The 14,894-nt window shown below is 36.4% G+C and overlaps 1 protein-coding gene across 17 annotated transcripts in view; it reads right to left on the bottom strand.

Moving 5' to 3' along the window:
- GLCCI1 (glucocorticoid induced 1) overlaps window positions 1–14,894 on the bottom strand; it is a 131,165-nt gene that overhangs the window by 83,506 nt on the left and 32,765 nt on the right. For 9 of the 17 annotated variants that reach the window (XM_074035441.1, XM_045387598.2, XM_045387601.2 and 6 more), the window contains exons 3-4: window positions 10,497–10,602; window positions 8,938–9,089 (exon numbers count right to left, since the gene is read on the bottom strand). In XM_074035441.1, coding sequence (XP_073891542.1) covers window positions 8,938–9,089; window positions 10,497–10,602 — 258 coding nt within the window. The remainder of the gene's footprint in view (window positions 1–8,937; window positions 9,090–10,496; window positions 10,603–14,894) is intronic. The other 8 variants (XM_074035443.1, XM_045387600.2, XM_074035442.1 and 5 more) reach the window with 1 other exon arrangement.

Consider the following 14,894-nt stretch of genomic DNA (forward strand, 5'->3'; position numbering starts at 1 on the left):
CAAAAATGGACTCAAATGGATCAAAAACCTAAACTTAAAGGCTAAAATTCTTAGAAGCAAAGAAGAAGAAAGCTTTCTGACACTGGATTTGGCAATGATTTCTTGAATATGCCAACAAAAGTACAGGCAACAAATGGAAAAATAGATAAACTGGACTTTATCAAAATTTAAAACTAGTACACTATCAAAATAATAAAAAGGAAACTGGCTGGGCGTGGTGGCTCACACCTGTAATCCCAGTACTTTGGGAGGCTGAGGCAGGTGGATCACGAGGTCAGGAGATCAAGACCATCCTGGCTAACACAGTGAAACCCCGTCTCTACTACAAAATACAAAAAATTAGTCAAGCGTGGTGGCGGTGCCTGTAGTCTCAGCTACTAGGGAGGCTGAGGCAGGAGAATGGCATGAACCTGGGAGGTGGAGCTTGCAGTGAGCCAAGATCGCACCACTGCACTCCAGGCTGGGCAACAGAGCGAGACTCCATCTCCAAAAAAAAAAAAAAAAAAAAGAGAGAGAATAAAAAGGCAACCCACAGAATGGGAGAAAATATTTGCAAACCATGTATCTGATAAGAGATTGGTATCTGGTATATATAAAGAACTCCTAAGACTTAACAACAAAAAACCCAATTCAAAAATGGACAAAGGATATGAATAGACATTTCTCCAAAAAAGAAATGTAGATGGCCAAAAAGCAGATGAAGTGATGCTCAGCATCATTAATCATTTAGGAAACACAAATCAAAAATCACAGTAAGATACCAGGTGTCAATTATTTTTTAAAAAGGGAAAAAAGAAAATAACTATTGGCAAAGATGCAGAAAAACTGGACCCCTGGTTGGGTGTGGTGACTCACGCCTGTAATCTCAGCACTTTGGGAGGCCGAGGCGGGCAGATCACAAGGTCAGGAGATTGAGACCATCCTGGCTAACACGGTGAAACCCCATCTCTGCTAAAAGTACAAAAAATTAGCCAGGCGTGGCAGTGTGCGCCTGTAGTCCCAGCTGCTGGGGAGGCTAAGGCAGGAGAATGGTGTGAACCCAGGAGGCAGAGCTTGCAATGCGCTGTGATCATGCCACTGCACTCCAGCCTGGGCAAAACAGCAAGACTCCGTCTCCAAAAAAAAACAAAAACAAAACAAAACAACAACAAAAAACTGGGACCCCTGTGTGTTGCTGACGGGAGTATAAAATAGTACAGCCATAGTGGAAAACAGTATGTCAGTTCATCAAAAATTTAAACACAGAATTACCCTATGATCTAGTAGTTCTACTTCTGGATATATATATAAAAGAACGGAAAGCAGAGACTCAAAAAGATATCCATACACTAATGTTGCTAGCAGCATTATTTACAACTGTCAAAAAGCAGAAACAACCTAAATGTCCACAGATGAATGGATAAAGAAAATGTGACTTTTTTCTTTTACAAGTTACATATAAAAAGCATTAAATCCATCATTTTATTAAAATATGTATTTCTAAAGGAATATTACTCTGCCTTAAAAAGGAAGGAAATTTTGACACATGGCTACATGAAGTCATTATACTAAGTAAAATAAACCAGACAAAAAAGGAAAATACTGTATGATTTTTCTCATATGAGGTTCCTAGAGTATATTCACAGAGACAGAAAGTAGAATGATGGCTACCAGAGGCTGGGGTGTGGTGGGGAGGATGGAGAGCTAGTATTTAATAAACACAGAGCTTCAGCTGGAAAAAGTGAAAAAGTATTAGACATGCATGGTGGTAATGGTTGTACAATAATGTGAATGCACTTAATGCTATGGAACCGTATATTTTTAAAAATGGTTAATTCATCTTCATTTATGGTAAATTTCTTTCTTTCTTTTTTTTTTTTTTTGTGCGGGGAGACAGAGTCTCACTCTGTTGCCCAGGCTGGAGTGTAGTGACATGATATTGGCTCACTGCAACCTCTGCCTCCCGGGTTCAAGCGATTCTCTTGCCTCAGCCTCCTGGGTAGCTGGGATTACAGGCACAGGCCACCATGCCTGGCTAGCATGTTATGTATATTTTACCATAACTTAAAAAATAGAAAAAAAAAATGAGGTAGGGATTTACATTTTATAAGGAGAGACGCCCATGATCCATCAAATGGAAAAAGCAAGTCAGTAACATGATATAAAGTATGATTTCATCTCTATGTGTATATGTTTAAACAATATATTTCTATAGGTACAGAAAATTTCTCAAAATATGTACCCCCCAAAAACACCTGTTAATAATACTTAAAGTAGTAGGTCTAGGGAGTTAGTGACTACTATTCATGTCCTTCTATATTACATGGATTATTTTACCATCAGAAAGCATTATTTTTAAAACAAAATTAGACAAAACCCAAAAATACATAACCTGAAATATTTATTTCTTTTAATTTAGCTGAATTAAAAACATTCTGGGATAATTACAGAATGTCTATAAATGTATCACTAAGCATCCCTGCAAGAACTGAGAAGCAAAGAGATTTTATAAGATATTATGATAGGATGTTGACCTTGGCAGGGAGCAGATTCCTAAAGTGGAAATTCTATGTTGAGGCAAGTGACTTTTTTCTTTTACAAGTTACATATAAAAAGCATTAAATCCATCATTTTATTAAAATATAAATCGAATCAGAAGCATTTTAAATCCTCATTTAAAAAGAAGGCGGCGGCAGTGGTGGTTTCTCCTCTTAAGACTGAATACATTCACTTGCAGAAAGCTTGTTAATGAAAATCAGCTCTGTAAATTAACACCATCATGTCTTCTAGTTTAATGGACATTTCAAGAGAGGTGACATTTTGAGGCTGAGGTAGCTTGTTTCCAGGGGCTGTTTTGGATGGACTATTCATACAAAGAAAATCGCATCTAATTGTATCAGAAAAAGTTTTAAGGTCCAGAAAACTCCAAGAAAGGTGTAACAGGAAAATAAACTATTAAGATACAATTTTTTTAATGTTTAAATAAGATTAAGAAAACAACTTAAGCAAATGGCAAAACTCTAAGAAAAAACACTTCTAGCGCTCACTTTTTTTTCATTCTATTTTGATACTGATTTTATGCCCACAATGAATCTTTTGAAAAGCTTTTAATTAAGAAAAATAACACACTATGCTCTGAAAGGCCTACAAAAATTTCTTTAAAAGGGTTATACATTGCATAGTAGTCAGTAAAGACTAGATTATAGGATAGTAACCACACACTCTCCAAATCCAAATGACTTAAAACAGCAAAGGTTAATTTATTGCTCATACTACATGTATGGATCATTAAGAAGGCTATGCTTGTCACTGTCAGTGACCCAGATGGACAGAGTAGGAGTGAACAGTTACTTCCCCGTCAGAGAGAATGCACCAGTTCTTTAAAGCTTCTTCCCAAATCAAGTCTCATGGCCACACTTAACTTCAAGGGGCAGAGAAGCAGAATCCTACCATGTGTCCAGGAGAGAGAATGCCAATATCTATGAACAGCTCTAATCACTACTATACCTGGGAAGTTGTAGGAAATACCTCTGATTATTACTGTATATGTTATTTTTATTACTTGGCCACTTTACAAAGAATATATATTACTTTCACGTTTAAAAACACACTCAAACACAGAATTTAAAATTTGTCCAGAGACTATACCTAAACTATGGGGTGAAGACTGAGGAACAATTACTTTCTTATTACAGTAACCTTAATTGCAAGTTCAATTTTAAGAGTTGGTAATACATTTTTTGTTTTAAAAAGGTTGTATCTGCAAGGCTACAGTAATAAAATATTAAATTTCACAAATGGATTTTAGTTTTTCTTTCTACAAGGCTAAACAGATGACTCTAAATAACTGGCAGTGATCCATTTCTTCAGAGGCCTTAAAAATGTAAAGCTGTATCTTTTAATCCTCAGAATAAATGTGTGAATGTGCACATCGGGTATTAGTAACTTCAATTTACAGGAAAGAAAGCTTGACTGGGTCACAAAGCAGTTAAGTCAGTGGGCCATGAATTTTTTTTTAGCATTTTACTAATAAAAATTTCAAACAGAACAGTTAAAAAAAAAAAAAAACACTGTTCAGTGAAGGCCCATAAAGCCAATATTCAGCTTCTCTAAATAACATTTTGCTCTATTTGCTCCACTAGGTATCTATCTAGGTATCCACCCATCAATCGATCTTATTTTTTATTCATTTCAAAGTTGCAGACGGCAGTATACTTCATCTCTAAACATCTGAGTTCAGTATTTGTTTTCTGTTCATATTCTGTATTTTTAAAGTTAAAGTTATACAGCAAAATGCACAAGTGTACACTTGGGTAAGTTCCGATAAATGAATTCACCAACATAACTCAAACTTCTATTAAGACATATAACACTGGACAGGCATGGTGGTTCCGGCCTGTAATCTCAACACTCTGGAAGGCCAACGCTAGTGGATCACTTGAGGCCAGGAGTTCCAGACTAGCCTCTACTGGCGAAACCCCACCTCTACTAAAAATACGAACATTAGCTGGCCGTGGTAGCGGGGGCATGTAGTCCCAGCTACTTCCTAGCTACTTGGGAGGCTGAAACCTGAGAATTGCTTGAATCTGAGAGGCAGAGGTTGAAGTGAGCCGAGATCATACCACTGTACTCCAACCTGGACAACAGAACAAGACCCTGTCTCAAAAAAAAAAAAAAAAAAAAAAAAAAGATATACAACATTTAACTTACAGAAATAGAGAGTAGAATAGTGGTTATCAGAGGCTAGGGGTCCTTGGGAGATGCTGGTCAAAGGACACAAAATTTCACTTGTGAGAAACAGCTTCAAGCGATCCACTGTATATCTTGACGACTACAGTGAAATATATTGTATATTTGAAAATTGCTGAGAGTAGATTTTAAGTGTTCTCACCACACATAAAAAAATGTATATGTTAAATAGACTGATGTAATCATTTCAAATGTGTGTGTGTCTATCAAAGCATCGTGTTGTACACCATTAATATATAATTTTTACTTAATTAAAATTAACTAATTTTTAAATTAAATTAACATTTCCATTATCCCAGAAAGTTCCCTCACTGGGCCTTGATTTGAATACATGATCTGCTTCCAAAGTCTACAATCTTTTCACAACACTATGCTACCTCTTTTTAATATATAAACATACTAAACATATTAAATTTTTTATGTCAAGCTCTCAATAATTAAGGGAGCTGAAACATAGAAATATAAAAGGAAGAACACCCTGGAGACACCCACCACCAAGGCCAAACAACCCAGGTGTTTAATGTCTGTAGCAAGTTGAGTATACCACCTACCTTCCATCAATGTCCACTACATAATTCCACTACATAAATAAAACTACTTCTTCCCACCCTGAGTTCAACAGTTAATCCAGGAGGAACGGATGATGCCATAAAAAGTCTCATATGTTCATCTCTTGTATCTCCAATTAAACTAACAGATGATTAGGGCAAGACCATTTCTTATGCTTGTGAGGCAAGAAGTAGGTTAGTGGTTAGTGGTTGCCATAAAAGGCAACAGACAGCTGAAGAAAAAAAGGAAACACTTCAGAATCAGCCAGGTCTGGGTTCACTGTCCTCACACTTAATATGTACTACGCACATATTACGTAACGATGTAATATGTACGTAACGATGTAATATATAATATGTATGTTACATCGTTACGTAATATGTACATAGTACATATTAATGTACAGCTATGTAATGATGTATAAATTACTTAACTTCTCTAAGCCTCAGCTTCCTCATCTGTAAAATGAGCCCTATATTTTACCTTATTTTCAATGTCAAGCTTCTCAAATAAATGACCTACATCCAGATAGATGCAAGCCAGACAAGCCCTTATCCTGGACCTCAAAATTTAGGGGAAATTACTCTGGCCTTCTAGCAGCCATGCCCCTCCCCATGGGATAAGAGACCTTGGGAGCAAAAAGCATGGACATTATGAGCCCATCCTGGCTGTAGACTGTACTCCAGGTAATCTAAAACCAGGAATTTCCTGACCAAACAGCAGTAGGCCTGGCTTCTAAGGTCTGCAGACCCATTCCCTGGTTCTTGCTTCTTGAGGATGGCACTTGAATGTGAGGACTGGTGGGTCCAAGTATATGTGTAAAGCCAGCTTGAAGTATAGAATAGATTGTAGGGTAGGAAGAGAATGGGACTTAGGCTCAGATGAGGTGGGCCCAGTGGGCCTGGTGGGCCTGGCCCATGTGGACATACACCGGCACGTAACTCTGAAGAATCCGAGAATTCTTAGTTTAAACCTCATCTTCCAGGTCCATATGAAGATTATTTGTCATTGGTGGGGGGGAGGACAAAGTATATTTTACTCAATAATTTGTTAATTTAACTTACATACATATAGTATACTGGCCTTTATATTTGCTGCAGACCCTGCAAATGTTACAAGTGGGCATGTCTACACATACTACTCATAACTTAAATGTGTATATAGTATTTGCCAAATTTGCCTTCAATAGTATCATACTTAATCACATAGTAATATCATAGGTTAGGTTTTATTAACCCCACTGCACAGATAAAAAACCAGACATGTGTAAGAAACATATCCAGTGTTCTTTTCTTCTATCTCCACATCACTCTCTTAACTCCCAAATATCTGGGTCTCCTACTCTACCATTATCTCCAATACTGCACTCTCCAAGATAATGTGCTTCTGATCCCCAAATCTGGTCCTTAATCACCACGACCTCTCTTTAGCATCTGATACTGTCAACAATTTTTCCTTTCTTAGAATAGCTTTCTCTCTGATTTCTAAGCCTTCACTATTCCAGTTTTTCACTTAGCCTTTCGATCTTTCTCTGGCTTCTCTTCTTTTTTCAGAGTTTTTGTGAAGAGCGAATAAGACAGTGTTTCTGGGTCTGGCGCAGTGGCGCATGCCTGTAATCTCAGCACTTTAGGAGGCTAAGATGGGTGGGTCACCTGAGGTCAGGAGTTCGAGACCAGCTTGACTAACATGGTGAAACCCTGTCTCTACTAAATACAAAAACTTAGCTGGGCATGGTGGCGGGCACCTGTAATCCCAGCTACTCGGGAAGCTGAGGTAGGAGAATAGCTTGAACCTGGGAGGCGGAGGGTGCAGTGAGCCAAGATCATGATGGGCATGATCCAGCCTGGACAACAAGAGTGAAACTCTGTATCAAAAAAAAAAAAAACCAATATGTTTCCCTCTGGACACCGTCAGCACATAGCTACATTTCATATGTTGGTTTTTTTGTGAGTGTTTTTGGCAATCTAAAAAGAATAGCTACCATTTTTTAGTGCAATGTCACAGCACTAGGTACATATATACATAACATACATATGTATGTCTGTATTATCCTATAATCCTATTTTAATAAAAATGGAGCTTATATTGGTTAATAGATTAGCCTGTGTTAGAAATCTGACTCCAACACTTTCTAGCGTTATACTCCCAGATAAATCATTTAAGTTCCCTGAGTGACTGCTTTTCCATCTGTGTAATGTTGCCATGGTCTTGTGAGAATTAAATGAAACAAGTTATAAAACAAATAGTACACCATACATAGTTAATAAATATTAACTACCTCCTCCTCTTGCTGCTTTCAGATGAATACATTAGTTTTTTTGTGTGTGCGTATACCTTTCCAAAAACTAAGTCCTCTATCACTTGACCTTCTTCCTTCACACTCTATAACCACATTTTTAAAATTTTTCTTTTTCTTTTTTTAATTATTATTTTTCAATTTTATTTTCTATACCTACATTTTATCATATTTGTGAATCTAACTCCTCTGGAAGGATGGTTCTGAATTAATTATCTGTGTCCAGATCTCTAATTGTCCAAGCCCACACCTCTAAGTTTTGCTAGTTATTTCTATTTGGAAATTCCACTGCCTGCCATATTAAACTTATCACCTTCCTCACTAAATGAAGAATGGAAAGCAAAAGAGTAGGGCAGCATAAAATATGACAAGGACAGAATTGATGAGATAGATGATAAAGAAGCAGCCAATTTCACAGCTTCAAGCTTGCCTGAGAAAGAAAATGACAAAAACTGAGAAGCAGAGTTTTACAGATCATGTCCAAAACTTTCTTTTTCCTCAGTCTTCAGACATGAAACTCTAATTATTCTATTTCCCTAACCTACAAAGCCCAAAATGTTCTTTCCTTTGAATGCCCTCACATTTACATACTCTATTCATCTAACATCTAATTATATACTGTCTTCTTTTACCAATTTTTATAAATGTGTATCTTATCTACCTAACTGTGCTCCAGGTTTTTTAAAGCCAATGACTAACTCTTATATTTTTAGTATTCTTCTTTATGCCAAAAATGCTGATTGACTACAGTTATGAAGGTATGGTCAAGAACTCAGATAATCATGAATAAAGATGTTTTCAGATTTTTTTCTGACATGGAGGAAAAGCTTTTCAAATCAAAAGCTCGGAGATCCTTCCAAAAATAGGGAAAATGTGAGAGTTAATTTATATTTCCCTCTGAAGGCTTTTAGTCTTGGTTTTAAACAGAAAAAAATAAATTCTCCAACAAGATTTCATTAGGCATGTGTTACTACTTTATAAATTATTTTCAAGAACTGTGCAAACTCTTTTTTAAAAAATTATATTTTTCTAAAATGATTACTAGTCATTTTAATTGCTATTGCAAAGCAATTCTTAAAATTAATGTCTATTAATTTTAGACATTAATAAACGTAAATGTCTAAAACCATGTAATATAGACTGATGTGCTATTTAAGTATTAAAGAATTTCAAAACTTCTAAAACCCAGATGACAAAAAACAATTCTTGCAAAGTTTATTTAAAACAATGGATTTTTCCTTTCTTCCTTGGTTGGATTTATTTCAAATTTGGGAAAATTTGATTATATTACATTTTCTTTACTGTGATCAAAACAGAAGAAGTGCAGGGTAAAAAACTGATTTTGATTTGTTTTTTTTTTTTACCTGAGTAGCTTTGTCTTTCATGCATGAAGGGTAGTGAACATGAGGATCCCGTGGCCACTGTCCTGTGAGGTAAGGTCCTGTTATTGTATCCAAAGAGGAGGTTCGCCTTATTGTACTAGAGGTTCGAACTTGCTGAGATTTTGCCCTGTCCGCTACAAAAAGTGAAGAAAAAAAAAAAAAGAGTAGTCATTAGTGAAGAAAATAAAATTTAAAGTTCTTTAACTTCATAGTTTGTAGAATGTCATCCTGTCAATTTTCCCCATTATATGTATATTTACACTAATAGCCCTGTTGTATGATCAGATGAAATGTATGAATCATGTCCCAAGGAAAATACATTCATGTTAAATCTTACATACATTTCCAGGGCTTCCACAGACCCTATGAAGCCTATCCATTTTATATAAATCTGCATATCATCTCATTGCCATTATTTTAATTAAGACTCTCATTCATGTCTCACCTGAACTGCCAGTTTTCTAACTGCTATCCCTGTATCCATTTCAACTAAATTTTACAGTGTCATGCCCAAATAGAAAACATTTCCATGGTTAGTCATTGTCTTTAATTTAAAACCCGTATTATTTAGTATGACATAATAAGCTTTCACAATTTGGGTGCCATATGCCTCAATGTTTAATATCTTGCTATTCCATAATCCCATGCTAAGCATCACATGAATGGCCTGTGTTTTTCCAAAGGTAAAATACACTCTTTCTGCCTCTGTACATTCTACTTCCTAAGCCTAGAACTCTCTTTCTTGTTTACTTGGCAAATCCATTTATCTTCAAGACCAGCTCAGATGTCACACTGACTCTGTGAAAATTTCCCCAATGCCCTTTCCTCTCCCCTTCCAAGATATACTTGCCTGTCTCTGCTTTCAGGGCACCCTAAGCCTGTTTCTCTCCCCCATCAGAGCATAAGTTTAAACCCTACAGACTAAATAGGAGTCAACATTCAGTACTCACTTAATAAATATATTCACAGCTATACAAAAATAACATGCATAAATAACTTTATATTTTAATCCAACTTCCTCATTCACAGACGAAGAATTTGAGGCCTAGAGGGACACTGAACAAGAGACGCAAACAAGGGACAGAGGTAAAAAGAACCCAAAATCTCTAGACATTATACACAGTTCAATCAATCTGCCATAACTTCTCCTTTCCATAGGGGTATCACAAGTATCTCTGTTAAAAATTAATCACACTGAATACCGAATCTATAAGGAAACTATAGAGGACTTTCCATATATCCATCCTAAATAATGTACTACTAATGTGCATTCTATGATAGATCCAGCAGATTTACAGGTTCCCAAGGCAAAGAGTCTTTTCAGAGTCATATCTCACATCAAAAATGCCTTCCTCTTTACAGAGGGTGAAGAAACATTTATTATTGAATGCTGTCCTTTACCTTCCTGAAATCAGAATAATTAGTTTACCAGAAAAACAGAACAAAATGCATGTTATCATATTATGCAGATAATAGCTTAGAACTACAGTTTTTATTTTTTCCTTTGACCCAAGAATTGTAAGAAAAGATCTGAAAATTACCAGAGTTCCTCTTTATCTGTATTACTTTAGCTCCAATTGTATTGTACTGAAGGCAGAGAATCCAGTGGAACCCATTTCTACTCTTTGGAATTACCTGAAATTTTCCCTGTGACCAAAAACATGGTAATTTCTTATAAACATTTCATAAATCAAAGAGAAGGTATTTTATTTTCAGAATATATAGTTCCTTGTCTTATATATCAATTGAATTAAATTATAGAATATAGGAATAATTATCAGTTTTATCTGTTACAGACTTAGAAGAGTATTCTAAAATCTTTAAACTACTATTGAGTTCTAAAAATTCTCTTTATTCTTTGCACGTTTTTGACCTTTATATTTTAGTTCTATATTATTTATCACATATAGATTCTTTTTTTTTCTTCTTTTATTATACTTTAAGTTTTAGGGTACATATGCACAATGTGCAGGTTTGTTACATAGGTATACATGTGCCATGTTGGTTTACTGCACCCATTAACTCGTCATTTACATTAAGTATTTCTCTTAATGCTATCTCTCCCCCAGTTCCCCCAGCCCTACGACAGGCCCTGGTGTGTGATGTTCCCTGCTCTGTGTCCAAGTGTTCTCACTGTTCAATTCCCACCTAGGAGTGAGAACACGTAGTGTTTTCTGTCCTTGTGATAGTTTGCTGAGAATGATGGTTTCCAGCTGCATCCATGTCCCTACAAAGGACATGAAGTCATCCTTTTTATGGCTGCATAGTATTCCATGGTGTGTATGTGCCACATTTTCTTAATCCAGTCTATTATTGATAGACATTTGGGTTGGTTCCAAGTCTTTGCTATTGTGAATAGTGCCACAGTAAACATACGTGTGCATGTGTCTTTACAGTAGCATGATTTATAATCCTTTGGGTATACACCCAGTAATGGGATCGCTGGGTCAAATGATATTTCTAGCTGTAGATACTTGAGGAATTGCCACACTGTCTTCCACAATAGTTTAACTAGTTTACACTCCCACCAACAGTGTAAAAGCGTTCCCATTTCTCCACATCCTCTCCAGCATCTGTTGTTTCCTGACTTTTTAATGATCTCCATTCTAACTGGTGTGAGATGGTATCTTGTTGTGGTTTTGATTTGCAGCCAGAAGAGAGTGGGGGCCAATATTTAACATTGTTAAAGAACTTTCAACCCAGAATTTCATATTCAGCCAAACTAAGCTTCATAAGTGAAGAAGAAATAAAATTCTTTACAGACAAGCAAATGCTGAGAGATGCTGTCACCACCAGGCCTGTCTTACAAGAGCTCCTGAAGGAAGCACTAAACATGGAAAGGAACAACCAGTACCAGCCACTGCAAAAACATGCCAAATTGTAAAGATCATCGATGCTAGGAAGAAACTGCATCAAATAACGGGCAAAATAACCAGCTAACATCATGTCAGGATCAAATTCACACATAACAATATTAACCTTAAATGTAAATGGGCTAAATACCCCAATTAGAAGACACAGCCTGGCAAATTGAATTAAGATTCAAGACCCATCAGTGTGCTGTATTCAGGAGACCCATCTCATGTGCAGAGACACACATAGGCTCAAAATAAAGGGATGGAGGAAGATCTACCAAGCAAATGGAAAGCGAAAAAAAAGCAGGGGTTGCAATCCTAGTCTCTGATAAAACAGACTTTAAACCAACAAAGATCAAAAGAGACAAAGAAGGCCATTACGTAATGGCAAAGGGTACATATAGATTATTGACATCAGCATTACAGCTTATATGCATCACTATTATAATTTGTCCCATTAATTATTTTTTAAATTTTATCATACTGAATATTATGACCCCTTTCTGCTTTCTTTCTGTTAATTTGCATGGTATGCCCACCCTTTCATTTACAAGCTCTTAAAAGATTTTTTATGTGTATCATAAAACAAAGTATGTTTTTATACCTTTTGAAAAAAACATTGCAGCAAGCCTTCTGATTGTACAAGGTGAGCTTATCCCACTTATATTTATTGTTATAACAAATCTGGTTTACCTTGTCATGTAATTTTTTCCTATTTTGGAATGTTTCCTTGCTACTTGCTTTCTGTTTTATTGTTTGTTTCTTCTCCTTTTATCTTTACCTCCTCCCCACATCATAGGTAACTTGGAAGACACATAAACTGTTTCTAGTTCTATTAACACGACTAGAAGTTATTTATATTAATTTTTAAAATATTTTTCCTCGTGATAAATACCTACTAATTTTAGCAACACTGGGAAACAGAAAAGTAACATCTCCCATAATCCAATTTATAATAATTTGTTTAAAATTTTAAAGTTTACTTTAAATTCCTTCCACCATGAAGAAACAAAAGACAACAAACTGTTGAGAGGCAAAGCCAACATTTATCAGTTGACCTCTAAATTTAAAAGGCCTATATAAAGGTCAGCTATAACCAGTTAAGGAAACACCATTCTAACTGAATAACTTGCGCCTCTACTTAAATTGCTCCAAACAATTTGAAAAGTTGTATGTAGTCCATTTAATTATTAAAACTCCTTTTAGTTTAGTAAATAAACAATAGGAACCATTTTTAATGTTTTTTTTGAGGGGGTGGTGTTAAATTTATTTTGTGTTTTCTACAGATGGTCTCGTTCTGTCACCCAAGGCTAGAGGACAGTGGCATGATCGCAGTTCACTGCAGCCTCAAACTCCCAGACTTAAGTGATCCTCCTGCCTCAGTCTCTTGAGTAGCTGGGACCACAGGTGCGCATCACTACACCCAGCTAATTTTTTAAACTTATAGAGATGAGGTCTCACTATATTAACGAGGCTGGTCTCAAACTCCTGGGCTCAAGCGATCCTCCCACCTTGGCCTCCCAAAATGCTAGGAATACAGGTATAAGTCACCACTCCCAGCCTTGTTCTTTTTAGACACAGGGTATTGCTCTGTCGCCTGCCCAGGCTGGAGTGTACCGGTGTGATCATAGCTCACTGCAGCCTGGAAATCCTGGGTCTACAGTAGTTAGGACTACGAGTGTGCACCACCACATTGGGCTAATTTTTAAATTTTTTGTGGGGATGGGGGTCTCGTTGTGTTGCTCAAGATGATTTCAAACTCCTGGCCTCAAGCAATCCTTTCCCTTTAGGCTCCCAAAGCACTGCGATTACAGGTATGAGTCACAATACTCAGCCCATTTTAATGTTTTATAATGAGTTAAATACATAAATAATCTATAAATGAGTCCCTTGGTCTGTATAACAATACTCTAATCTATATTTACTTTCACTTATTTACTCTATATTTACTTAATTTTTCTATTTTTTATATATATATATGTGTGTGTGTGTGTGTGTGTATATATATATATATATATATTTTTTTTTTTTTTTTTTTTTTTTTGAGACGGACTGTCGCCCAGGCTGGAGCGCAGTGGCACGATCTCGACTGCGAGCTCTGCCACCCGGGTTCACACCATTCTCCTCCCTCAGCCTCCCGTGTAGCTGGGACTACAGGCGCCCACCACCGCGTCCAGCTAATTTTTTATATTTTTAGTAGAGATGGGGTTTCACCGTGTTAGCCAGAATGGTCTCGATCTCCTGACCTAGTGATCTGCCCGTCTGGGCCTCCCAAAGTGCTGGGATTACAGGCATGAGCCACCGCGCCCGGCCTATTATATTTTTAATCATTGAATCTTTACCTATCTCTTTAAAAAGATCACACACTCTACCCTTAGTGTTCACTTTCTATAACTACTCTGTCCGAACTGTGGTCTTCAAATTATTTTGACTAGGTGTTCCTATTGGTAAATATATAGGCATGCAGTAATGTGTAGCTGCTTCTTTATGAACTGGATATCTATGATATTGCTAATATGTTATATATTATAAAACAGAAAAATATAAATGTATATGTAGGAAATAAAAAATAAAAATACAGAAATATTTTCTTTCTGTACCTCAAAAAATAAATTTTGGGGGGCAATAACCTATTTAGAGACATTAAAAGTTTGACTATACACTCTAGAAAATATCCTGCTGCAAAAAAGTCAACCAATTCTTTGGAATCTGTGACTAGCAGCCAAACTTTTCGATTTAATAAATTTAAACATGCAGTCAGCTCCTTCAAAAGGTCATTATCTATTAATAAATTAAGTTTTGGCCATGGCAATCAGAACCTTAAAACCTAAATACAAAACACTGTAAGGTAGAATGCTTAGGAACACTAGAAACTAAGAAAGATAAAGTACAGTATAGCTTCTTCGGAAAAAGACCCAACCACACAAACAAGGCATTTTGCATGCAAATAAAAGTTGAAAGTAGTTACAATAAAAGCTACCTCCTGAGCCAGCACAGTGGCTCACGCCTGTAATCCCAGCACTTTGGGAGGCTGAGGTGGGCGGATCACCTGAGGTCAGGAGTTTGAGACCAGCCTGGCCAAAA

Source organism: Macaca fascicularis, chromosome 3, assembly GCF_037993035.2.
Source record: "Macaca fascicularis isolate 582-1 chromosome 3, T2T-MFA8v1.1".
Taxonomy (NCBI): Eukaryota; Metazoa; Chordata; class Mammalia; order Primates; family Cercopithecidae; genus Macaca; species Macaca fascicularis.